The sequence below is a fragment of the Neovison vison genome, unplaced genomic scaffold (genome assembly GCF_020171115.1).
Source record: "Neovison vison isolate M4711 unplaced genomic scaffold, ASM_NN_V1 Scaffold_130, whole genome shotgun sequence".
In the NCBI taxonomy this organism is placed as follows: Eukaryota; Metazoa; Chordata; class Mammalia; order Carnivora; family Mustelidae; genus Neogale; species Neogale vison.
In genome coordinates, this window is record NW_025334919.1 from 2,054 (window position 1) to 28,791 (window position 26,738).

Here is a 26,738-nt window from a genome sequence, read left to right on the forward strand (position 1 = left end):
GGGAACACACAAGCAGAAGGAGTGGGAAAGGGAGAAACAGGCTTCCAGCCAAGCCGGGAACCAGATTTCCGTCTCAATTCCAAGACCCTGGGATCATGACCTGAGACCAAGGCAGACACTTAATGACTGAGCCACCCAGGTGCCTTTAGAGCAGCTTTATTCATAATCACCAACAGGTGGAAACAATCCAAATGTCACTCAGCAGGTGAATGGATGGTACATCCATACAATGGAATATAACTTAGCAATTAAATGCAACAAACTGTTGACATAATATGATAAATATCAAACCATCACACTGACCGAAAGAAGTCAGTCTCAGTGACTACATAGATAAATTCACTTGTATGGCATTCCAGAAAAGGCAAAACTACAGAGTCAGAGAATAATAGATCAGTGGTTGCCAAGTCCTGGGATAGAGGAGTATTTAACTATAAAGGTCAGAGAATTGTTCTTATGCTGACTGTGATGGCAGTTACAGGAATCTATGCAAGTGTTCAAATTCATGCAAGTATACATCAAAAAAGGTCAAATCTACTGCATAAAAATTTTAAAAGTAAAACAACTAGTACTCCTTTAATGATTCCACTATTTCTATTTTTTATTGAAATAAACTATCACCAAAACAAAAAGCTTCCAAAAACAATAAACTGTATTACAGTGACAGAAACAGACTTCCATTTCCAGAAACAGGCCAGACTAAATGTTCAAAGAAATTCTTCTCAATACCGAATTCTCCCAAGACCTTTTTTGATGCACTTAAAAAGTGTATCAGAGTTTGTGGTAAAGTAAGGGAAACAATAATAGTTCAGAATTCAGAATCTGGGTTTTGTTTGTTTTTACAGAGGGAATGCACTAGGCATCTATATATATATATATACATATATATATGTTAATATTCTTACCAATATGAGGGACAACATCACATAATCAAACATTCACATTTCTGCAGTTAGTTCACACCAGTTCAGGTCAAGTTTTTTCATTTAAAAAATAACGTGTAAGGGGCGCCTAGGTGGCTCAGTGGGTTAAAGCCTCTGCCTTCGGCTCAAGTTGTGATCCCAGGGTCCTGGAATCATGCCCCACGTCAGGCTCTCTGCAGAGCAGAGCCTGCCTGCTTCCTCCTCTCTCTCCCTGACTGCCTCTCTGACTACTTGTGATCTCTATGAAATAAATAAATAAAATATTTTTTAAAAAGTAACATTTTAAAAACATATATTTTTAAAAAATAAAATATTTTAAAAAAATAAATAAAATATTTTTTTAAAAGTAACATTTTTAAAACATATATTTTTTAAAAATAAATAAATAAAATATTTTTAAAAAGCTTTCTGGATTTCTAAATTGCAGATAAGGAAATCGTGGACCTGCAGGAGCCAGTGCAAATCAAGATGGGCAAAGTGCCAGACAGGCAGCGCAGTCACCTGGGAAAACCAGCAATACCAAGAGACTTGAAGCGGGCACTTTCAAGGGCAATTGCTCAGGGCCCAAACAGGGTAGAAGATTAGACCAAAATCATGCCAAAGGCCCTAAGAGTTTACCTGAAAAACCCAAAGACCAAATGTATTTTAAGTGGTACCAGGAAGGTAGTGAAGTTGGCCCCAGATGCAAGGCAAAAGCAAATGCCAATATACTCATAACCCAATTTATTTACTTTTATTTTTTTTTCCTGGAATAACCCAATTTAAACAGCGTTCTCAAAAAAATTCCCACAGAGGGGCACTTGGGTGGCTCAGTGGTTAAAGCCTCTGCCTTCAGCTCAGGTCATGATCCCAGGGTCCTGGGATCGAGCCCCACATCGGGCTCTCTGCTCAGCGAGGAGCCTGCTTCCTCCTCTCTCTCTCTGCCTGCCTCTCTGCCTACTTGTGATCTCTGTCAAATAAATAAATAAAATCTTTAAAAAAAAATTCCCACAGAAAAAAATCCAAAATCCATGTTCAGACAGCCAAAAACCACTAAAATCACAAGCGACCAAGAGTGTGAATCTGAAGAAACAAATAGTGAACCAGATTCAAAAAACCTACAGATATTAGAATCATCAGATGATGAATATATGTTTAAACTTAAAGAAATACCAAATAGGCTGAGAAGTGGGATGAAGGGATAAAGGAACAAGAAACTGAAAACTGACCAGGCAAATTTGAATTAAATATCTAGAAATACAAAATTCAGTAACGTTTAGATAGAAAAAATTGTAAACTGATTCAACAGCAGATTAGACCCATCTTAAGAGACAATAAATGAAAAAAAAGACAATAATGAACTAAAACACAGATCTGAAGAAATGATCATCAATGTAAAAAAGCTACAAACAATATAGTTTTAGGCATATGACATTCCGGAAAAGGCAAAACTATGAAGACAGTAAGATTAATTCTCAGGGATTAGCAGGTAGGAAGAGATGAAAAGGCAAAGTATGGACAGTTTTTAGGGCAGTAAAAATACTCCTAACACCATAACGATGGACCCATGCCATGGTGTATTTGTTGAAAGCCATTGAATGCACAGCACCAAGAGTGAAACCTGATGTAAACTGTGGACTGTGGGTGACTATAGTGTGTCTGGGTAGGTTCAACAACGGCAACAAATGTGCCGCTCTGGTGGCGGACATGGAAGATGGGGGTGGCAGGTCTATATATGTGAGGGGGCCAAGAGTATACAGGAAATTGCTCTACCCTCCTCTCAATTTTGCTGTGAACATAAATTGCTCTGAAAAGGGGCACCTGAGTGGCTCAGTCAGTTAAGCATTTGCCTTGGGCTCAGGTCATGATCTCAGGGTCGTAGGATTGAGACCCCAGTGGGGAAGGGCTCTCTGCCTACTGGGGAGTCTGCTTCTCCTTCTCTCTGCTCGTGGTCTCTCTTGCTATCTCTGTTGCTGTGTCTCTCAAATAAGTAAGTAAAATCTTAAAAAAAAAAAAAAGGAAAATTGCCCTAAAAAAATAAAGTGTTACGGGGTAGGGGTGGGGGGAGAAAAGAAAAAACAAAAAAAAAAAAAAAAAAGAATCACCTTGGGACGCCTGGGTGGCTCAGTTGGTTAAGTGGCTGCCTTCGGCTCAGGTCATGATCCCAGTGTCCTGGGATCGAGTCCCACATAGGGCTCCTTGCTTGGCAGGGAGCCTGCTTCTCCCTCTGCCTCTGCCTGCCATTCTGTCTGCCTGTGCTCGCTCTCTTTGACAAATAAATAAAAATCTTAAAAAAAAAATCTTAAAAAAAAAAAAAAAGAATCACCTAGCTCTACGAGAAGCAAAGAACAGATAAGATGAAGACAGGAAAAAACATGGAGGCTGTCGAATCAGAATTCCAGAAGGTGATAATTGAAAAATTAAGAGAGTGTAACTTTCAAATGAACAGAGAAGAAATAAAGAGGTGCTGTTATTGAAATACTGATTTTAACTCAAACTCCCTGCTCACTTCATAATCCGAGGTACATTACTTAACTATCCTAAACCATAGGGGTGCCTGAGTGGCTCAGTAGTTAAATCCTCTGCCTTCAGCTCAGGTCATGATCTCAGGGTCCTGGGATCAAGCCCCGCATCAGGCTCTCTGCTTGGCAGGGAGCCTGCTTCCTCCTCTCTCTCTGCCTGCTTGTGATCTCTGCCTGTCAAATAAATAAATAAAATCTTTAAAAAAGGGGCGCCTGGGTGGCTCAGTGGGTTAAGCCTCTGCCTTCAGCTCTGGTCATGATCCCAGGGTGCTGGGATTGAGCCCCACATCGGGCTCTCTGCTTAGGGGGGAGCCCGGTTCCTCCTCTCTCTCCGGCTGTTTCTCTGCCTACTTGTGATCTCTCTCTCTGTCCAATAAATAAATAAAATCTTAAAAAAAAAATCCTTAAAAAAATAAACTATCCTAAACCATGGTTTTCTCATTTGTAAAATGGGGCAATAATGCTGACCTCAGAGGTGGTATGGCCATTAGGTGAAATCCGAGTATAGCACTTGGCACAGAACCCAATAAATGTCACCTGTTGGCAATTAAAAAATAATTTTACCAGGGGCGCCTGGGTGGCTCAGTGGGTTAAGCCGCTGCCTTCGGCTCAGGTCGTGATCTCAGTGTCCTGGGATCGAGTCCTGCATCGGGCTCCCTGCTCAGCAGGGCGCCTGCTTCCCTCTCTCTCTCTTTCTGCCTGCCTCTCTGTCTACTTGTGATCTCTGTCAAATAAACAAATAAAATCGTAAAAAATAATAATAATAATAATTTTACCTATGAAGCAGACAGTAAGTTAGTAGGAAATTAAGAATGAGATGAAAATGAAATAAGCATCCCTGGATAATGGTTTGATTTCAAAATCTCTGGAAGGCAGAGGCAGGATTCAACCCTTCTTTATTAGTTAATTCTGCAAAAGAGCCTTCGGAGAGGATTCAATTTTTGTCTGTATCCCTGCTGTTCTTCTTCAAATACCAATCCTTCTCCAGGACATTCTCCAAATCCTTCCGAATTTGCAAGTGGGTGTGAGAGAAAACTATTCTAATGCTTTTATTCCTGCCTCAAGTTCTACTTTATAAACTGATTAAACAAAGAGGATAAAGAGAGATAAGAAAACCACGTACTTACTTTTCATTAATTTTCCTGATAATTCCTTCAGTGGTGAAGAGGGACTATTTCTACTGGCTACTAGAAGTCTAGAGGAGGATTCTTGGATTTCCATGGAAACTGGATGTGTTCCTGTTCTGGCCATTTCAAGATGGAGAGAATGGGCACTGTCACATTCCCGGGAAGGCAGCAAGTGATTCTGAATGTTGCTAGTTCTATTGTTCAGGTCAATTCCTTCAGATTGAGTCATAAGCAGTTGAGCTGAGCTTGAATCCTCCAATCTCTTGTCAAGAGACTCAGTTACAAAAGATGTTGCAGTTTCATGCTTCTTAGATGGAGAGACAGGCTCAGCCTATGCACTCTGCTTCTCGGTGTTGAGACTGTGTGCTCTTATTCGGGACCAAGTTGTAGAGTGAAAACTTTCAGCTTCTAACCAAAATTTAACCAAATGCTACATTCGCCGAAGTTCCATGAATTGAATAAAATAAGGGAGAACAACAGTGTCATGCAGGACTTGTTCAAGAGTCTTTGAAAGACTTGATTTGGGGGCGCCTGGGTGGCTCAGTGGGTTAAGCCGCTGCCTTCGGCTCAGGTCATGATCCCAGGGTCCTGGGATCGAGTCCCGCATCGGGCTCTCTGCTCAGCAGGGGGCCTGCTTCCTCCTCTCTCTCTGCCTGCCTCTCTGTCTACTTGTGATCTCTCTCTGTCAAATAAATAAATAAAATCTTTTTAAAAAAAAAAAAAGAAAGACATGATTTGGTCTCTTGAGTCTGGTAGTCCAGACAAGATCTGCCTGAAAGAAGCAAAAGATTAGCAATTCAGTAACAAATAATTTAAGATTAATAGATTAGTCAGCCACAATCAGCTTAGTGGCACCAGAATTCTTGAATAAAAGTTTACTTCCCGGGTGCCTGGGTGGCTCAGTGGGTTAAAGCCTCTGCCTTCAGCTCAGGTCATGATCCCAGGGTCCTAGGATCAAACTCCGCATTGGGCTCTCTGCTCAGCAGGGGGCCTGCTTCCTCCTCTCTCCGCCTGCCTCTCTGCCTACTTGTGATCTCTCTCTGTCAAATAAATAAATAAAATCTTAAAAAAAAAAAAAGTTGGAGCGCCTGGGTGGCTCAGTGGGTTAAAGCCTCTGCCTTCGGCTCCGGTCATGATCCTGGGGTCCTGGGATCGAGCCCCGCGTCGGGCTCTCTGCTCTGCAGGGAGCATGCTTCCTCCTCTCTCTCTCTTTCTCTCTCTGCCTGCCTCTCTGCCTACTTGTGGTCTCTGTCTGTCAAATAAATAAATAAAATCTTAAAAAAAAATAAAAATAAAAAATAAATAAAAAAGAGTTTACTTCCCTAGCAATTTAATGAATATAAAGAACTAGAAATACTGTCACTGTGACTGCTAAACAGGCAAAGAAACAAGTGTTCGAACTTAATTCAACTATTAAAAAGCTCTTTAATTCAATTATTCTTATCTGACTTTTTTTTTAAGATTTTATTTATTTATTTGACAGAGAGATCACAAGTAGGCAGAGAGGCAGGCAGAGAGAGAGAGAGAGAGGAGGAAGCAGGCTCCCTGCTGAGCAGAGAGCCCGATGCGGGACTCGATCCCAGGACCCTGAAATTGTGACCTGAGCCGAAGGCAGCGGCTTAACCCACTGAGCCACCCAGGCGCCCTCTTATCTGACTTTTAATGGCAGTTCAGACCATGGAAATTCTTGGGGAAAAAAAAAATCTTACGATACTAGTACCAAAGAAAGGCAGCCAATAAAAATATGAAAATATATTCCATCTAATTAAAAATGCCAGAAAAGCAAATTAATATAACATTTTTGTCTGTCAAACTGGAAGATGTTTTTTTCAAAAAATAACAATAAAACCCAACAAAGGCACAGCAGAACAGGCAACACTGTCACCCACTGATGATGAAAATAAAAAATAACAAAACCTCTTTGGAAGAACATTCAGTAACAGAGGGCAAAGCTTTAAAAATCTGCATGACTGGGCGCCTGGGTGGCTCAGTGGGTTAAGCCGCTGCCTTCGGCTCAGGTCATGATCTCAGGGTCCTGGAATCGAGTCCCGCATCGGGCTCTCTGCTCAGCGGGGAGCCTGCTCCCCCCCCCGCCTGCCTCTCCATCTACTTGTGATTTCTCTCTGTCAAATAAATAAATAAAATCTTAAAAAAAAAAAAAGCATCTGCATGATTTCGCAACCCAGTAACGCCACCTCTAGGAACTTTTCCTGAAGAAAAATTGTCCATGTGTGCATGGCCAGAAAAATGTTACCAATGCTCAGTGTTTGTTACAACAGATTAAAGAGTAGCTCTGGGATTTTTATCTTGAGAAATAAAACTAAACTTACCAAAATTTAATAAAAATAAGTTCATTGTATATGTAACTAAATTTAGGTTACGATTATAACCACAAACTATTAGAATAAACAAAAACACTTTTTTTAACATTTAAAGCATTGACATTTTGAGGTTCAGCTTCATAAAATTAGCAGGGTTTGATCAATTTTTCAAAATGGCTTTTCTTAATCCTTTGATATTCAAATTATTTTCTTTTGAAACACTTCATGTGTCATCCTTGCCGGCTGTCTCTCTCTCTCTTTTTTTTTTTCTTTTATTTTTTCTTTTTTTTTTTTTTCCGAGAGAGGGTGCGAGTGAGCAAGCACAGCCCAACCCAACACCGGCTCTAATCTCATGACCCTACCTGAGCTGAAATCAAGAGTGGGGTGCTTAACCGACTGTGCTACCCAGGCACCTCCTGGGTGTCTCATGTTCAAGGTTAACCAGTACATCTCTGTCAACCTCCCTTTCTTGAACTTCACAAAATTCTGATCCTTTGCAAGATTTACTAATTTTTAAATTAAAATTTTAATTCTGAGATAATGGTAAGTTCAAATACAACAATAAGATACAATACAGGGAGATCCCATGTACCCTTTACCGAGGTTCCCCAAGGTAACATCTTACATTACCATATTACAGTATCACATCAAGGTACTGATGTTGCTACAACCACCAATCTTACTCTGATCTTCCCATTTCACCTGTACACAACTGTGGACTTCATTCCATGCAAGGGAATCCATGCAACTTTACCCTGGGTAACTGCCAAGTTACTGAACAGTTCCAATGCCACATGGATGCCTCATGTGGCCTTTTGTAACCACCTCCTCCATTCCTCGGCCCTGGCAAACACTACTCTATCCTTCATTTCTCTAATTTTGTCATTTCAAAAATATTATACAAATGGAATCCTACTGCGCATAACCTTTTGGGACTGGCTTTTGACGCTCAGCACAATTCCCTTGGGACTCACCCAAGCTGTGAGGTAAATCAATAGTGTGCTCTTCTTCATGGCTGAGCAGTATTCTGTGGTATGCAAGTACCAGTGTGTCTAACCACTCACTCGATGCTGCAAGACAGCCGGGTTTCGGCTTTTAAGCTGCTATGGACATCGGGGTACAGGCTTTTGTGGGAATGTAAGTTTCCACTTCTCTAGGATAAAAGCTGAAGAGTGCAACTGCAGGGTCATATGACATCTGCACGTTCTGCTCCACAAGAAACACCAAACTATTTTCCAGAGTGCCTGTACCATTTCACATCCCCACCAGCAACACAGGTGTAATCCAGTAAAACTTACAATTTTATTTTGTGATCAATACAAATGCTGTTTGCAGTGTACTGCTGAGTGTGGCCCACAGACACTCTGACATCTTTGAAGATACACAACTGTTAAGCAAATAGGTCAAAAGACGGGCTAATTTAATTAGACATCAATTTATTCACTTTTCTTTCAATTTATGATGCCATGACACACAACTTTTATGAAGTGCAGAACTGTGGGCGAAAATTCGATCTCCTTCGTATCTTTTTTGGGGGCAGGGGGGAAGAAGTTATTTTAACATAGTAGGGATCCTATTACACTCACTGTTATGTGACCTGCTTTTTGCACTTTAACCTTAGATATTTCTCTAGGTCATCTTCGGACTTTTAAATGGCTCCCTAATATTCCAGATGCGGGGACACCACAATGTATCTACTTCTCCATCGCCAGATATGTACCTGTTGTTCCTCATTTTTTGCTTTCACAAATAACACTGCAATAAAAGCTTTATACATACTTGCATCTACATCTTTTGGCATATATGTGACTACCTCTGAGGGCTAGATCTTCTATTTTACATTCTGATAACTACTTCCACACTGCCTTCCAAAAAAATCTTCATCAATCTACACTTCCACTAAATAGGACTGGCTATTTCTCTGCATCTCCGTTACCATTCAAATTGTCAAACTTTAAAGATTTGCTGATGTGTTAGGGAGAACATTAACTCATTACTTAAATTTGCAATTTCCTGAGTATGAGTGAAATGAGGCATCTTGTTCATATAATTACTGGTTAAATGTATTTCTTCTTCTGGAAATGGCCCTTTTTTTTTTTTAACTGAGAATGCTTTATATTTTTTGCTTATGGGAACGTAATAGAGTATCATTTGTTATACTTGTAGCTGTTATTTTTATTTACTTTTTAAATTTTATTTATTTTTTTATAACATTTTATTTATTCATTTGACAGTGACAGAGATAGCGAGAAGGGAAATATAAGCAGGGGAAGTAGGAGAGGAAGAAGCTGGCTTCCCGCCAAGCAGGGAGCCTAATGCGAGGCTCGATCCCAGGACCCCGGGATCATGACCCGAGCCGAAGGCAGACACCTAATGAATGAGCCCTCAGGTGCCCCAAATTTTATTTTAAGAAGGCTCCATGCCCAATGTGGGGATCAAACTCACAACCCACAGATCAAGAAACACATGCTCTTATCTTAAATACAGATCAAGAAACACATGCTCTTATCTTAAAGCACATTCCCATTATACAGTTCTACTATCCTCCAGCAAGAGTTTCCCATAACACACTCAATCCTTCCTACTAGAAGTTAACAAAAAGTGAGTCACTTACCCAGGTCGCCAAAATGAGCAGCCTCCATGTGGCTTGGCTGCTTCTTAAGTGTTGCTGTCCTGCTACTTGAAAAAGAGTCCATCTTGGCAGAAATGGCATTGATTGCAACATGACTTGGTCCTGCTGCCTCCAGCAAGGCATGATTTTTAGTGCTTTTTTGTGGGGAATGTACAGATATTGAAGCTATAATTTGGGGGGAAAAAGGTTAAAAATTAAACATAATTTGATAGCCTAAAAATGTCTCCTAAAGGACTTTAAGAGAACTTTAAAAATTAAATTTTGTAACACCTCCCTTAAGCATACACACTCAACAAAAAATACTTAACGGGAAAGGGAATCAAGCAGCAGAAAACTGGAAAGCAATGTCCTATTATTATTTATAACTCTCAAAATACTGTGCCAAAAATGGAACTTAAAACAAGAGATGTTTCTTTGAGAACTTCTACTGATGACAGAAAGTACCAAAGCCAGAAAACATTCTGATATATGGACCTTTTCAATTCCTTAATCCTTTTTGTCCAAGGAACAAAACTAAAACTTGTGAAATGGGGTAAAAGTGAGAAAAACATTCTTCAGAATACTTATTTTATTTTATTTTTTTGTCAGAGGAAGAGAGAGGGAGTACACAAGCCGGGGGAAACAGCAGGCTGAGGGAGAAGCAGGCTCCCTGCTGAGTAGGAAGCCCAATGTGGGACTCCATCCCAGGCCCCTGGGATCATGACCTGAACTGAAGGCAGACGCTTAAGCCACCCAGGCATCCCCTTATTTTACTTTTTAATTGGGTAACAAAATTTCTCTAATGAAAAACATTTATGATCAAGGATCAAGCTGCTTGAGATAAAGCACACTTAAAAAATTCACAAAATACATTTTCCTTAGTAGTCTGACGAAAGGGCCTATTGACGTCAGAATAAAGAAATTACCCATTTGCTAACAGGAAATAAGCAACTCAGTATTACAACACTGTCAAAGTAGTCCTGTGACGTTGCTACAGCTGGATCAGCATTCAAACTCTCCTATTTATTCCATACAAATATTAAAGACTCTTAGTAAAGGTCTTTAAGAAGTGTTGGCCTAGGGACGCCTGGGTGGCTCAGTTGGTTGGACGACTGCCTTCGGCTCAGGTCATGATCCCGGAGTCCCAGGATCGAGTCCCGCATCGGGCTCCCAGCTCCATGGGGAGTCTGCTTCTCTCTCTGACCTTCTCCTCACTCATGTTCTCTCTCACTGTCTCTATCTCAAATAAATAAATAAAATCTTTAAAAAAAAAAAAAGAAGTGTTGGCCTAGCACATTGCTATAGCAAGGACAGAAGGGACACCTGGGTGGTACAGTAGGCTAAGCATCTGCCTTCTGCTCAGGTCATGACCCCAGACTCCTGAGACGCAGTTCCATACACAGAGCTTCCTGCTCTGTGGGGAACCTGCTTCTCCCTCTGCCTGCTACTCTCCCTGCTTGTGCTCTCTCTCTAACAAATAAGTAAAATCTTAAAAAAGAAATTTTAAAAAATGTCCACCATGTCGGAAATGGTCTCCTTCCCTGACTCCTCCTCCTGAGGCTCTCTGCTCTTTTATTCTTTTTGCTAGAAACATTTACTCTCCAACCTTTTAATTATTACTAGAGCCAACTTTTCTGAAAAGATTATTTAAACCTGTAAGTACTCCTCTTTTTCCCACAAATAAACTTGAGACCCTGACACATCTGTTAAAATAAATAAAACCAGATAAAATAGGTACCTAAAATCTAAACAGATATCTAAAGGAGATTTTTAAAAAGAGTTATTAGGGGACGTCCGGGTGGCTCAGTCATTAAGCGTCTGCCTTTGGCCCAGGCCATAATTCCAGCATCCTGGGACTGAGCCCCACTTCGGGCTCCCTGCTCGGTGGGGAGACTCCTTCTCCCTCTCACACCGCCATCCTGCCCCTGCTTGTGTTCCCTCTCTCACTATGTCTCTCTCTGTCAAATAAATAAATAAATACATTAAAAAACAAAACAAAACAGTTATTAGTAACTCTGGTTGACTCAAGGGGAACGTCTCACTCACACTCTGGACCTCTCTGCAGCAGCTCTTAGGGTACACTTCTATGGAACTGGAGCCCCAGGGAGTAAGCCCTGACCTGCATCTGACACCTGGCCTTTGATCTGGGCTTGGGGCCTATTAATTCCTTACCGCTAGCTATTCTCACTTTGACTTGACCATATCAAGACCAATTTGTCCAAATACCAAACTCACCGCATCTTCTTCCAAACTAATGCTCCTATTCGATTTCCCTATCTCTGCTCAACCTGCCAGTCTCCAAAGCTCAGAATCATGGGCCCATTCTTTTTCACTCTACATGTTTACCTAAGATTGGTTGATTTTTTCTTAAAGATATTATACATCTACTTACATGTTTATTATCAACACCACACCCTTAATACAGGCTTTTCTGTATTACAGCAAAACGACTTCTTTGGTTTCCATCCTATAGAACTCTTCCAGACTTACCTTTCATAAATACCGTATATAAAGCATCAACATCCTACTCAAAGCCTACAGGCTCCCTATGTTCTCTGTCTAAACTCTCTATTCTGGTCTCTAAGGTCCTTACAACTGGGTATCAATCTTCTGTGAAAATACCCCCTTACTTGTCTGAAGGTCCCTCTGCCCAATATATACTCAAAGAAGAGGCTGGGCTGTTAGGGAAAAGAGAAAGAACTGCCTCTTTCACTCAAATCCTTATTATTCAACTTTTATATAGATTAAGTCCCATTTCTACAAAACCTTCCCCACACTTAAAAAAGCATTTGCTGATCACAAATTCCTCTGAACTCCTCACAATATTTCATCTAACTAAGCCATCATGTTCAGGGCCTCTTCTGCTACAACAAGAGCTACCAGAGTAGTACCTCCTACGTACCAAACCTTGTACTGGGGGCTCGATACACATTTTTTGGAGGGTATATTACTTCATTATCTCTTACACCAATTTTGCAAGACCAGTATTTTCCTCAAATTTTTTTAAAAGATTTTATTTATTTATTTGACAGAGATCACAAGTAGGCAGAGAGGCAGGCAGAGAGAGAGAGAGAGAGAGAAGGAAGCAGGCTCCCTGCTGATCAGAGAGCCCGATAGGGACTCAATTCCAGGACCCTGAGATCATGACCTGAGCCAAAGGCAGAGGCTTTAACCCAGGCACCCCTATTTTCCTCATTTTTGAGATGCAGAAAGACAAAAGTTAAATACTTGATACATGTCAATGAGATAGTAGTTGTTTCAACAGGCAGAACTTGAGCTTTGGTCTGCCAGACTCTAGAAAAATCACCCTTTTACCTTTGGTTGGAATCTCAGACTCTAGAATTATGTGGATAAAATAATATATGTAAATGTCTCCAACTACCTCCCACCCACCATTCCAAAATTGAACATATAATTTCCCAACTTGGTTCTCCACCAGTCACACAGTTAGGCAAGCCAGAAAAGTAGGTGTTAAACTGAAACCTTCCTATCCCTTACACCTCCTATTTAATCAATAACAAAGTTCTATTGATTTTTGCTCTGAACTGATCACTCCATCTCTCTTTATTTTCATCACTGTAGATCCAGCCCATGCCATCTGTGGACTCACTTGATGAATGTTCCTCTCCCCTATCAATCTCTAAGTTCAGTGAGTACAGGAGCAAAGTCTTTTTTTTTTTTTTGCCTAGCCTCAGTTTTTGGCTAATGCCTACAACAGAACAGGTGTTCAAGAAATGGTTGTTATTGGGACGCCTGGGTGGCTCAGTTGGTTGGACGACTGCCTTCGGCTCAGGGCGTGATCCTGGAGTCCCGGGATCGAGTCCCACATCGGGCTCCCAGCTCCATGGGGAGTCTGCTTCGCTCTCTGACCTTCTCCTCGCTCATGCTCTCTCTCTCAAATAAATAAATAAAATCTTTAAAAAAAAAAAAGAAATGGTTGTTATTAGTATGTTGGTGTATTTGCTACTATTCCACGTCTAAGCTCTAATCATACTGCAAACTTCTTGAGGGCCTGTTTCCTATGAAAGGAAGATTCTGTAAGATTCTGTTCTGTAAGATTCTAAGGTAAGCCAGTGAATGCTAAGCACAGATTATGTACTGTCACAGGGTAGGAACATGGAATTTTTTTAGCCAGGTACAGTTTCAGAAGTTAGGCAGGCCAACCCTCTCACTCCACAAATGAAGAATCCGAGGAAGGTTACAGGTCTTCCCAAGGTCACACTGTTAGTAGCAGTTTAGAGTAGAAGACCTGAGAAATATAAAGTGCCTGAGACATCAAACCCCTTCCTTCTACATTCGGATCTCGTCTTTACACATGCTGCTTGCTAAGGGCTTGAAGTATTTATCAAAGTCAATCAAATTCTGCTTAAGGAAAGCAGTATGAACCAACACGGTTCATAAACACCTGGCTTAAAATTAACAGACGTAAGCAGAAAATAAGACTGTAAAGTACCCTAGCTCTTCCCTAATATTACAAATCTCTTAAGTTATAATTAGTCACTCTCCAGCAAACTGAGCATAAATGGTTAATACTCAATGCTAGCCACATAAGATACAAACATCTGAAAAAGAGTCTAAGTAGCGGGCACCTGGGTGGCTCAGTGGGTTAATGCCTCTGCCTTCGGCTCAGGTCATGATCCCGGAGTCCTGGGATCGAGTCCCGAATTGGGCTCTCTGCTCAGCAGGGAGCCTTCTTCCCTTCCTTCTCTCTCTGCCTGCCTCTCTGCCTACTTGTGATCTCTGTCTGTCAAATAAATAAATAAAATCTTAAAAAAAAGTCTAAGTAGCAATCTATAGATCTCATGTAAATAGATTTTATTTATGAAATTTACATTAACGGCTATATAAACAATTTCCATTATAATTTTCCATTCCAATCTTTGTAATTAATATAATAAAATCAGTCAAAACTATAGTAGAGATTACAACCTAAAGAAGCATGCTCTAGCCTATAAACATAGATAATATACTGATTACAATAAAGTACTCTGGATAAATTTAAGTTAAGACCATTCATCCAAAGTAACAGAGAAGTAAAAACTATAATGATCCATACTTCCGGGTAAACAACAGAAAGCCAAGCCTTGTAAGTGGAAGTTCTTTACTCCAGAGCTGTCAGCTGAGTTCAGAGTATTTTTCACTTTGAGTTTTTTTGTTTTTGTGTTTTGTTTTGTTTTTTTAAGATTTTATTTATTTGACAGAGATCACTAGTAGGCCGGGGGTGGGGTGAGTGGGGAGCAAGCTCCCTGCCAAGCAGAGAACCTGATGTGGGGCTCGATCATAGGACCCTGGGATCATGACCGGAGCCAAAGGCAGAGGCTTTACCCCACTGAGCCACCCAGCAGGCACTTTTTGTTTTGTTTTTAAAGATTTATTTATGGGGCACCTGGGTGGCTCAGTCAGTTAAGCCTCTGCCTTCAGCTCAGGTCATAATCCCAGGGTCCTAAGATCGATCTCTGCATCTGTTTCCTTTCTTGGTGGGGAGTCTGCTTCCCCTCCTCTGCCCTTCCTCCCATTTGTGCTCTCTCTGTCTCTCAAATAAAATAAATTTTAAAAAATAAAAAAGATGTTATTTATTTATTTTAGAAAGAGAGAGAGTGAGCACAGTGGGGAGGGGCAGATGGAGAGAGAGTCTGCAGCAGACTCCACACTGAGCCGAGCACCCAACACAGAGCTTGACCTCACGACCCTGAGCCAAAACCAAGAGCCAGACACTCAACCCATGCAAGCACCCCTCGCTTTTTGCTTTTTTAAACAATAAAGTCAACTACAAACCATAAGAGATGCTCAACTACAGGAAAGAAACTGAGGGTTGCTGGAGGGGAGGTATGAGGGGATGGGGTAACGGGTGATAGACATTAAGGAGGACACCTGATCTAATCCTGAGCACTGGGTGTTATATGCAACAGATGAATCACTAAACTCTACCTCTGACACTAACAATACACTCAATGTTAATTCACTGATTTTAAGTTAAAAAAATAATAAAATCAACTCATTAATTCTAGTGAACAAACATGTGATTAATGGAGGGCATTGGTTTACTGTATCACTAGGACAGCCAACAAGTGCTTAGCAAAAGCCTATCATATATGCAAGGTGCTGAAGAATATACAAGTCAAACAAGGAAATAAGTCACAATCATAAATAATTACAAAAGAAGGCAGAGATGATTAATGGCAAGAGAAGGGGGGAAGATAACAGGTTTAAATAGCCTGTAAATGCAAAGCACATCACTTTTTTAACACAATGGAACACCACTGAACTCACCTTTAATTGACTTGACATCTGAGGTTTTCTCTTGTTCTTTGCCTTTCACTGGAAGATAAAAAAGCATCATGACCAACTTCTACAGTCAAAAAGATCCCATCTGTACGATGTAAAAATTAGACAAGCTTTGTTCTAACAGATGAATATTCACAGCTGTACAACAATGGAATAACACCTTGGAGGGGGACAGGGCGAGACAGTTGTCAGGGGAAAGGAAGTGACCCTTGAACATCGTTCAGTCAAGAGCACTGAGCGTGCTAATGGAGAGACAATGTCAGAATACCTGGGTTCAAATCTAGCTTGCAACTTATTACACAGCCCTCTGACCATGGACCAGTTACTTTACTTCTCTGGGTCTCAATTTCCTTGATTTATAACTTTAGAACAGTAATAACAACATCTACCTTAGAGGGTTATGAGTGAAAAAAAAATTAAAAAGAGCCCAGAAGAGTACGAGGTACAAGGTTAATTTAGGATGTTAACTAATATTATTAAAATGTGCCACTAGATGCGTCTTCAAGAAAAAGAGTTCTTTGTATATCGTATCTTACTTTTTGTGTATTCCTCTCATAGCAGCAAATAAAAACATTCTAAACTTATAGTCTAAATATCTAATACTCAAGGCTTAACAACTTCTCTTAAAGTGCTACACAGTCTCTTCTCCATTATACAAAACAGTAGAAATTCTACTGCAAATATGCTAACAATGTAATATCCAAGAAAGGAAGGTACATGGCAGCTTAAGCAAAGCGTGAACTCCTACAGGATCTGACATAAGACTATTTTTTTTAAAGATTTTATTTATTTATTTGACAGACAGAAATCACAAGTAGGCAGAGAGACAGAGAGAAGCAGGCTCCCAGCTGAGCAAAGAGCCTGATATGGGGCTCGATCCCAGAACTCTGGGAGTCATGACCTGAGCCGAAAGCAGTGGCTTTAACCCACTGAGCCAGCCAGGTGCCCCGACATAAGACTATTTTTAACCTTCCTTACTTTTCTTGTATTTTTTTCCAACATTAAATTTTCTTTAACCCCACCATGAAAAGCCTATCAAAATAAAAAATCCCAACATGTGCTCTTCAACAGTCAACACTGAAAGGCTAGTAGCAGGAAATAACAAGCTCTCAAAGTATCAGATAAATTAATCCATCAACAAGTATGTGAGTGCCTCGTATGTGCTAGACATTGTCCTGGCTCAGGAAGGAACAGTCCTGTCTTCAAGAAGTCTACATACAAGAATGTGGAGACAAACATGAACAAAAATTATCATTTCAGGTACTGATCACTGCTGTTGGAAAGAAAAAAAAATAATAAGGTAATGTAGTAGAAGCAACTGGGTTGCATCTGCAAACTGACTGCTTCTCCTACTTGAAACATGAACTTGTCTGGACTTCCAAGGCACTCGACTCCCTGGTTTCCAGCTGCTCCTTCTCAGTTTATTGCCTGGTCAACTTCTACCTACTGAGAGTTTCTCAGAGAAAGTTGGGCACCTTTTCTTTTCACTACGTACACATGTGTATTTCCTGGCTGAGCTTACCCATTCTGAAGGCTTTCAATACCACAGACAAGCTATGAATCCTGAATTTCTATTTCTAGTGTAAAACCTTCCTGACCTTAAAATTCATTTTGTTTAACCATCTACCCATCCTCTTCCAGAATTACACTCGTCCAAAATGGAACATACCCTCTCTTCCCAAACCTGGTTTACTTCACTTTTCATTTTTCTCATGAATGACAGACACTCCCACCCCAGTTTCTCAGGCCAAAAATCTTGGAGTCATTCTTAACATGTCTCTCCTTTACTTCCCACACTCAAAACACTTCTAAGACCAACGGATTTTAACCACTAAAACATACCTCCATATTTCCACTTTTGTCACCTTCAATACATTCTCATCAATCAGATCTCGTCAATACTTGAAACAGACAAGTACACACACAATCCAACAATAACCACATTATTAGTGTTTTGCCTTACTTCCCTTTTCCCCCCAAATATTATATAAAGGGTCCTATGACTCACTACCTGATCCCACTACTCTTCCCTTCCCGGAGATAAATACTGCCCTAAATTGGATGTTTTCTACCATTTATGTTTTTAGACTATTACTACCTGAGTGTAAAACATGCAGTTATTCTATAGATCTTTAAAAATGAAATGAATAGTATTCTTCTACACATATCTGAAGCTTGTATTCATCCCATAATTTGACTTCTCTATACTGATGCATTCATGTAGCTCTAGTACTTTCATTTTAGCTGCTGAATTTCTAAAATACACCTTTATTGATTCATTTTAGTACATGTCTTCCTATGTAGTCTATATGTAAGAAGTTCTCTAGGAGGGGTGCCTGGGTAGCTCAGATAGTTGAGCATCCGCCTTCAGCTCAGGTCATGATCTTCAGGTCCTGGGATCAAGCCCCACATCAGACTCCCAGCTCAGCCATGAGTCTGCCTCTCCTTCTCCCTCTGCCCCTCTCCCTGCTTGTGCGCGCTCTCTCTCTCTCTCTCTCTCTCTAATAAATAAATATAATCTTTAAAAAAAAAAACTTCTCTAGGATAAAACACTATAAGTGGAATTAATAGGTAACCAGTGATGGGCAGTTTTAATGAAAGTGGCCATTTAATTAATATTTTTCAATGGTATTTGATGTACTTTTAATTCATTTTCTTGAGTTCCTCTGAGGAAATATCCTTTTGTATTTATTGGGTATTTAGGTATCTTCTTTTATGGGCTGGCTACTCGATTCCTTTGTCCTTTACTGATTTGCAGAAATTCCACTCATATTCTGGATGTTAATCCTTGGTGTTTCAAATACCTTATGTGTATTTTATTGTATGGAAGCTTTAAATTTTAATGTAGCCAAATTTACATTATGTGGATTGTATTTTCCTATGTCTTAAAGATATCCTTTCCTAGCCCAGGATCAGATTTTTTTTTTCCCTCTGTATTTTCTTCCATATGATTTCAAATGTTGCTTTTTAAAATTCTGGGCTCTTATCTACCTGTATTTATTTGTTTGTCAGATATTGGGAAACTACAGCTCATGGGCCAAATCAAGCCCACCTTCAGTTTTTTATAAATAAAGTTTTAGTTTAACACAGCCATGTCCATTTGTTAACATATAATCTATGGCTACAAGGACACCATCTTGTCTTGAACAGAAAATTAACTGACCCCTGATGTATATGATACGACATAGAAAAATCCTAATTATTTTTCTGCCAGAGGGACAGCAAACATCACTTACTGATTAGTCCAACCTTTCTCAACTAAACAGGAACTCTTTATATACCAAGTTCTCATACACACATGGGTTTTTTCCTGGGCATTTAATTTCAGTCTTAATTACTTAACCATATAATCAGCCTTTGACAGGGCCAAGTCCTCTACCTTATTCTCTTACAAAACTACCTGCTCTATTAATTATAGTGTCAACTTGTCCTGATCCTAAAACCCCTACAGGAATTTTTAAAGTAGCACTGACTGAATGATTAATGTGGGGGAGAGTTCACATCTTTCTGGGATTGAGTCTTTCTATCCATGAACATAGTATACCTCTCCATTTATCTGGGTCTTCTTTCATGTCAAATTAGGTTTTATAAACTCTATAATGATTTTAGTTTTGTTTTTACTGGCATATAGTGGTAAAACTGAGTTTTAAATAATCCCATATAAACACATATATTTTTAAAACCCAGCTGAACTCTTTTAACTTTTATGAGTTCTAAAAGTATGAGTGTAGATCTTCTTCAGTTTTTTTATATATGCAATTATGTTATCTGGGACTAACCATTCCTTTGTCTCCTTTCCATTCCAAAACTTAAAATTTCCCTACTTTTTGTTTTGTGCTATTGTGAAGACTATATTAGCTTTCTTTTTGTGTAATATCCCTGATATATTTTCCCATCTTTTTACTTTTAACCTTCTTATGATCCTTTTTATACTAAATGGCATACAGGAGGAATCTAGTCTTTTCACTGGGACAGCCCATTTCTGTTTATTGTGATTACTGCTCTAGATGTCTGAAGAAGATCATTCTTAAAACTGTGTAAATTTGGGGCGCCTGGGTGGCTCAGTGGGTTAAAGCCCCTGCCTTCAGCTCAGGTCATGATCCCAGGGTCCTGGGATCGAGCCCTGCATCGGGCTCTCTGCTGAACAGGGAGCCTGCTTCCTCCTCTCTCTCTCTGCCTACTTGTGATCTGTCTGTCAAATAAATAAATAAAATCTTAAAAAAAAACTGTGTAAATTTGTTGATTTCTCCTGGTAAATCTGTATATTTTGCTTTATGTATTTTGAGACTGATATTAGGTTCAAAGCAGTTCAGAGTTTTATCTTCCTACTACCATTTTCATTTTATCATAATGTAGTCACCTTTTTATCCCTGATAATGTTTTGTTGTTTCAAGTATGTCATCTGCCACACAGCTTTCTTCTGGTTGACATTTGTCTACTATATCCTGCCATCCAGTTATTTTCAATTTCTCTATGTCCTTATGTCTTAGTTGTGTTCCCAGTAGTTTATTGCTGGATTTTGGTTTATTATCCAGCCTAACTTTTTGTCTTTTAGCCATATAGTCTTTACATTTATTGTGACTGCTGATTTAGGTTTATTTCAACTACATTATTCTATATTGCTAACTATACTTTTTCTTGTTTCTTTATTTCCTTGTATTATGAAACATCTAAAACAAAGACAATACTAGAATTTAATCTGAGTAATACTCAGGTTTGTCAAATCTTAAGATTATACTAATTTGCTTCTAAAAATTTTTCAAAAGAAGACATGCATGTGAAAATTAATTCTCTCCCTGATTGGATTTCCCCTTCTCCCCAGGGAAATAATTTCATAAAATAGATTATTGTCTCCACCTACAGTTTTACTCTTTAACATATTTCTGCATCTGTAAACAACATATAGCATTGATTGAAGGTTTTTAAACATTATATAAGTAGTCCTACCAACTGCCATTCCCAACGGCAGGATACCCTAACCAAATCTTGGTAGAGTCAAGCTTTAATCCCATCCTTCAGGAGTTCTCAAGAACTTTACTGCCTCAAGTAACACCTCTCTCTTCTGTATCATTTTCTCCCTCTCTACCAGATCATTTCTATCGCCATACAAACATGTTCTAGCACCTTTTATCTTAAAAAAAAGAAAAAAATCGCTTAACCCAAGAGCCCCTTTTAGTTCCTTTTCACTGCAGTTTCTTGAAAAGGGTGTTTTTACTCTTGCTACTTTTCCACACTTCACCTTCTCCCTCCAACCCATTCCACTGATACTGATACCTCTCTCAAAAGTCATCAATTACTCCCACATTATCAAACTAAGTAGTTATTTCATCTTGATCCTGCAAGTGACATTCAACACAACACACCCTTCTTTTTTAAACACTATCTTCTCTTAGCTTCCATGATATCACACTCCTTTATAACTTGTATTTTTTTTTAAGGTATATCTTTCTCCACGCATTTACCTTTTTTTTAAAAGATATTATTTATTTATTTGACAGAGATCACAAGTAGGCACAGAGGCAGGCAGAGATAGAGGAGGAAGCAGGCTCCCCGCTGAGCAGAGAGCCTGAGGCAGGGCTCGACCCCAAGACCCTGGGATCATGACCTGAGCCGAAGGCAGAGGCTTTAACCCACTGAGCCACCCAGGTGCCCCTGGTATTTTATTTTTGATTCCCCTTTGCCAATGGCTCGTGTTCCTCTATTTAACTTTTTAAAAAAGTTTTTTGTAAAGATTTATTCTTTTGAGAGAGAGACACACAGACAGACAGACAGAGTACAAGCAGGGGGAGAAGAAGAGGGAGAAGCAGACCTCTGTAGAACCGGAAGTGACATGGGGCTCAATCCCTGGACCTGGAAATCCTGATCTGAGCTAAAGGCAGCTAAAGGCCACCCATCTGAGCCATCCAGGTGCCCCTCAATTTAACTTCTAAAAGCTGGCTTAACTCTAGAACTTTCACCAAGGCTCTGTTCTTGTGTACAGTATGGCAGGAAGTGCTACCTGGCCACAGAACTCATTTTCCTCTTTCTAGCAAGAGGACTATAGCCTATTAGCTAGCTACTAGCTGGCTAGTTACTCTACATTTCCCAGAAGCTTTTGCAGTTATCTATGACCATATGACTAACTTCTCACCAAAAGAATATGAATAGAAATAATTTTGTGTCACTTTCCTGCCAAAGCTTCTCTTTCCTCCTTACCATGGATCAGGGGACTGAGGACAGACAGAAGAGGCTATGACCCAGCTTTGACAACAGACCACACCCCAAGGGAAAGAGGTGTAACAATATGGGAGGAAAGATCCCTGAATGACTGTGAAGCAAAGCCACCCAATAAACTTGGACTGTTAAATTCAAGAGAGTAATAAAAAAAAATCTATCTTTTTTGAACCATTACACTTCAGTGTACCTTTGTTATAATAGCCTTAGCCTTTCAACATAACTAATCCTCACATTTTATGTATTCTCTAGGCGATCTCATTTAGTCCCATGTCATTAATCATCAGTTATGCAAAATGGTTTTTTTTTGAAGATTTTATTTATGTATTTAACACAGAGAGAGAGCACACAAGCAGGGGGAGTGGCAGGCAGAGGAAGAGGGAGAACCAGGCTCCCTGCTGAGCATAATGCAGGGGCTCGATCTCAGGATCCTGGGATCATGACCCGAGCTGAAGGCAGTGGCTTATCTGACTGGGCCACCCAGGTACCCCTGCAAAATATTTCTAAAGCCAGAACCGTATCTCAAGTTCTGACCTCTTCCTAGAACTACAGATTCATACATCCCACTGCTACCTTGACATATCCACATGGATGTCTGTTACACAAAGTCCTAATTGCCAAAAACAGTTCTTAATTCTTCCTGCCCCATGCTGTAAGCCCAAAACTTTCCCAGTTTTTCTTCACTCCAATCACTTGTTCAAGTTATGCTATTTCTGTCTCCAAAGCATATCCTATACCCCCTAAGTTTCAGCCTTCTTCAGGTTCCTTAAACGCACTCAGCTATTGCTGCCTTCAGACATTTGTACTTCTAGTTCTCTCTGGTTAGAATGCAGTTCCTTTGATCTTTTGTGAGGCTGGCTCTCTCCCTTCACTCAGATCTTAAACTAAATACCATCTTCTCAGACAAGCCTTCCTTTATTATCTGAACAAAGACTGCTGTCCTGTGATCTACTCCCACATCAGTTTAAATTCCCTGTTCAGCACTTTTTACTAGCAGATATTTTTTGTTTTTATTCATTTATTCAACAAGTATTTACCAAATTCCTAACTATGCCCAGGAACTGACCTATACATGGGGATACAGCTGTGAACAAAATCAGCTTCCATCTTAATAAAATACATAGAAAAGTAGAGGGTGATAAATGCTGTGGAGAAAGTAGGTAAGATAGGAGTGCAAGGGCTGGGGACTGCAATGTTAAAAGTAGGATGGACAGACAAAGCCTCACCAAGATGTCAAGGAGATGAGAGAACACAATAGTGGGTACCTGTGGGAAGAGGTTTCTAGGCAGAGGGGAAAAAAAATTAAGTGCAAAGGCCCTGAGGCAGGAACGTATTTGACAACAAAGAGGCCAATATAAAAAGAACAGTGAAAAGGAAACAGAAAACAGGAAAAGGTGAGCAGGAGATGAACACAGAGAAGAAATGGGAACAAGATTAAAGGGGGCCGTGTACAGAAAGCTACTGAAGAAATTTGAAGAGATAGGGGTCAAGGTTGGAAGAAGGGAAACCAAACTGAAGCCTACAGCAAAATAACTCTGCTTTCTCTATTTCCTTTCTGCCTTTGAAGATTTTATTTATTTGAGAGAGCAGGCAAGTGAGCAAGCAAGTGCTGACAGGGGATAGGGGATGGGGAGGTGGGGGTGGGAAGCAGAAAGAAAGGGACAGAGAGAATCCCAAGTAGGCTCTCTGCTCAGCTAGGGACTCAACACAGGCCTCCATCTCACGACCCTGAGATCATGATGTGAGTCCAAATCAAGAGTCAGACGCTCAACCAACTGAGCCACCCTGGCACCCATTTTCTCTACTTTCATAAAACCAGCTTCCTCTTAACTTTTAAGCTGAGATTTGAGTGACATCCTCTAGGAGGACTTAACTGTCCAATCTACGGGGATGACCACCTAGACCAGGGAGTTAATAGTCAGGGATGGTGAGAAGATGCTGAATTTGGTTACATTCTGGGGTAGACTTAGCAGATTTGCTTATGTAGATACAGGAGAGAAAGAAAGGTTCAAGAAGGTACTAAAGTTTTAGACTGAGCAAGTAAAAGAACAGAAATGCAATTTACTGAGGTGACAAAAAATCTGGAGTTAAATTTTGGTACAGTAACTCAAAGAGCCAGCCATCTGTCAGCCTATTATTTCTATTAACAGATATACTGTATCTATTAGGTAGAGGTATAACGTGGACCAACAGTTGGATATACCATTCTTAACTCGGGAGAGAATTCAAGCTGGAGATGTAAATTCAGGAGTCGTCTGCATATAGGTGGTATTTAAAAATGGTATTTCAAGACTGGATGGGATCCCTAAACAGAAGCATCTAGCTTCTACTCTTGCCACATTCAGCCTGCAAAAAGCAACTACCATGATCTTTTTATAACATAATATCAAATCACTCCTCTTTAAAAATTCTAAGGGGTGCCTGGGTAGCTCAGTTGGTTAAGTGTCTGACTCCGGATTTCAGCTCAGGTCACCATCTCAGGGTCATGAGATCCAGCCCCGAAGTAGCGCCACACTGAGCATGTAGCCTACTTAAGATTCTCTCCCTCTCCCCTATCCCTCTCGCGCTCTCTCTCTTTCAAAAATAATAATAATAATAAATTGAAATAATGTCTCTGCATTTGAAATAAAACCCAACTATGGCCTACAAAGCTCTGAATCTTGTCTACCGCTCCAAGCCCAAATCACAGTGGCCTTCCTTCCTTTCTTGAAGGACACCAAACTCTTTCTTGACTCACAACCTTTGGACATGCTCTTCCCTAGCCTCTCGTACCTCCTACTGAGCCCTTGGCTCTAAGTTCCAAGGTCACCTGCTGAGGCCCCTCTCTAACATCAAACCAAAATATGCTTCTCCTCTCACCTCATCTCTGTCATGTTATCAATTTGTAAATACACACAGGTATTAAAAGAGAAATGTATTGTCTGTCGGTCCCAGCAGACAAGAAGGTACATAGGTGCAGGGACATTTTCTTGTTCAGTGCTTAATAATGAGGGCCTAACACAGTGCCTGCCAAGCAGCAGACATTCAAAAGTATTTGTCGGACAGAGACAACAGTCTATTATGTAACATGCAATCTGCCTCATTATACACAGAATGCTTTCTTTCCCCCTTAAAAAAAACCACTTCAACACTGTCAAACAAATTAGAGCGATAAACTACACCAAGGTACATTATCAACAAAGCTTCCTTGTACCATTTTACAGGTTTCCTTCATTCAGCAGAGCTTTCATTCATTCCTCACAGTACCATTCACTCACCATGACATCAGTTACTAAAACTCTGCACGTACGTAAAAAGAATTCTTGAATTCATATCTGAATGGGGCCTTTAGGAACCACCTAATTCTTGGTTGAGAGAGGAGAAAAAAGTGGGTTAACACTTTTTTTTTTTTATCCCAGGTGACAGTCAGTAGCAGAGCAGTCATGTGAACCCAAGCCTCTGATAAGGTTTAGTGGTTTTTTTTGTTTCCCCCCTCTGATACCTTTTCTCTTAAATAACAAAACTTAAAGAACCACTATCACCCAAAAAGACCTACACTTGTTCATTCTGGATATATACTTTAAATGCAACACAACAACTTTATCCAGGATCAAAACTAAACTGCCTCTGCTTAAAAACTGGGCAACTATTAAAATTGAAAATCGGAAATTTCGTTTACAAAGTGAGCGTTCCAACAGTTAAGTTGACTTGCTAAGTCATCAAAAGAAATAGTCTTCATTAGGGAACTTTCAGCAATAAGTAATGTTATTTAGGAACTGCAGGATCCCCCACCCCACCCCCCAAAAAAGGGGAAACTAGAAAATAGCACCAGTTGAAGAAAAGAGCTTTTTCACATGTTGCTTTTAGATAGAAAACCCTCAGTATTCTGAAAAGTCAGAGACTTCCGTAACAAGGTACTAAAGGAATTTCCTTCTTCTGGATCCACCGTTTATAGACACACAGCACACAAACGCGAAAACGGGGTTTGCGCAAACAGGCATTAACTTGTACGGGCTCTGGCAAACACTTTTGGACCAGCGAGATAATTCCCCTCTGACCTCGCGCGAGGAGGCCACCTTCTCCCTCCCTGCAGAGTCCGGGAGCAAAGCAAGGCACGCAGGGGGCGTCTGCGCGGAAGCCGAGGGCCTCGCCACCACCCGGGAGGAAAGCCCGTGCAGGCCCACCTACCCCACCGCCGCCCCTGAAGCCCGGCCTGGCTCCCAGCCGGAGCCCCCTCTGCTACCTTTCGGCCGGAAGAAGGACATGGCGGGGCCCGGGTCGGGGCGGAGGGCGCGGGGTGACTGTCGCGGGGAGGGCCCGGCTCCCCTCATTCAGCAACCGGCCGGGTCCGCAGCGGCCGCCGCACTAGCCTGAAAAGAGACCCTTCTTCCGGGTGTGGGCCCCACCGCCTCCTCGAGAAGACCAGGCAGCTCCTGCCATCATATTATCAACAAGCCGCCCGCCCGGAGTTCCGGTCCTTCCCCGCGCGAGGCTTCACGGGAGGCCGACCCGCCGGCCCCGCCCCCCATCCCGCCTCCTCTCGTGGGTGCCGGGGCACGCGGCCAGCCCGCCCAAGTGATCCTGCGTGTGTGGGGCCTGTGCCCTTTCCCAGGTCCGGCGTCGCTGCCAGGGTTGGAGAGATGCCCATCCGGTTCCCGCAAAACTGACCCTCCCGGAGCCGGAGTCTTCTCCACTCCCCGCTGTCGCCGGACCCTGGAGTGGATGGCGCGGTGCCTCAGGTCTGGGGGCGTCCGGCCGTGGGCACTCAGAGCGTGCCC

At 40.9% G+C, this 26,738-nt stretch overlaps 1 protein-coding gene across 3 annotated transcripts; it reads right to left on the bottom strand.

Moving 5' to 3' along the window:
• Positions 1-4,404: 4,404 nt before the first annotated feature.
• LOC122898141 (A-kinase anchor protein 10, mitochondrial-like) lies at positions 4,405-26,391 on the bottom strand. 3 transcript variants are annotated; one of them, XM_044236220.1, is made up of 5 exons: positions 26,204-26,391; positions 15,754-15,801; positions 9,487-9,669; positions 5,287-5,323; positions 4,405-5,072 (listed from the first exon to the last, which is right to left on the bottom strand). In XM_044236220.1, the coding sequence occupies exons 1-5, from the start codon at positions 26,289-26,291 to the stop codon at positions 4,982-4,984; spliced, it is 447 nt and encodes a 148-aa protein (XP_044092155.1). In that variant the 5' UTR covers positions 26,292-26,391; the 3' UTR covers positions 4,405-4,981. The 3 variants fall into 3 exon arrangements, with proteins under 3 accessions (XP_044092155.1, XP_044092157.1, XP_044092156.1); XM_044236222.1 differs by lacking the exons at positions 4,405-5,072; positions 5,287-5,323 and adding an exon at positions 5,562-5,591; XM_044236221.1 differs by lacking the exons at positions 4,405-5,072; positions 5,287-5,323 and adding an exon at positions 6,667-8,259.
• Between the last annotated feature and the right edge of the window lie 347 nt (positions 26,392-26,738).

Coding starts and splice junctions, on each gene's coding strand:
- LOC122898141 (XM_044236220.1), bottom strand. CDS start 26,291: ATGAGGGGAGCCGGGCCCTCCCCGCGACAGTCACCCCGCGCCCTCCGC. Junction 9,670..15,753: donor AGATGTCAAGTCAATTAAAG/GTGAGTTCAGTG, acceptor CCCAAATTATAG/CTTCAATATCTGTACATTCC. Junction 5,324..9,486: donor TGCTCATTTTGGCGACCTGG/GTAAGTGACTCA, acceptor TGCTTCTTTCAG/GCAGATCTTGTCTGGACTAC.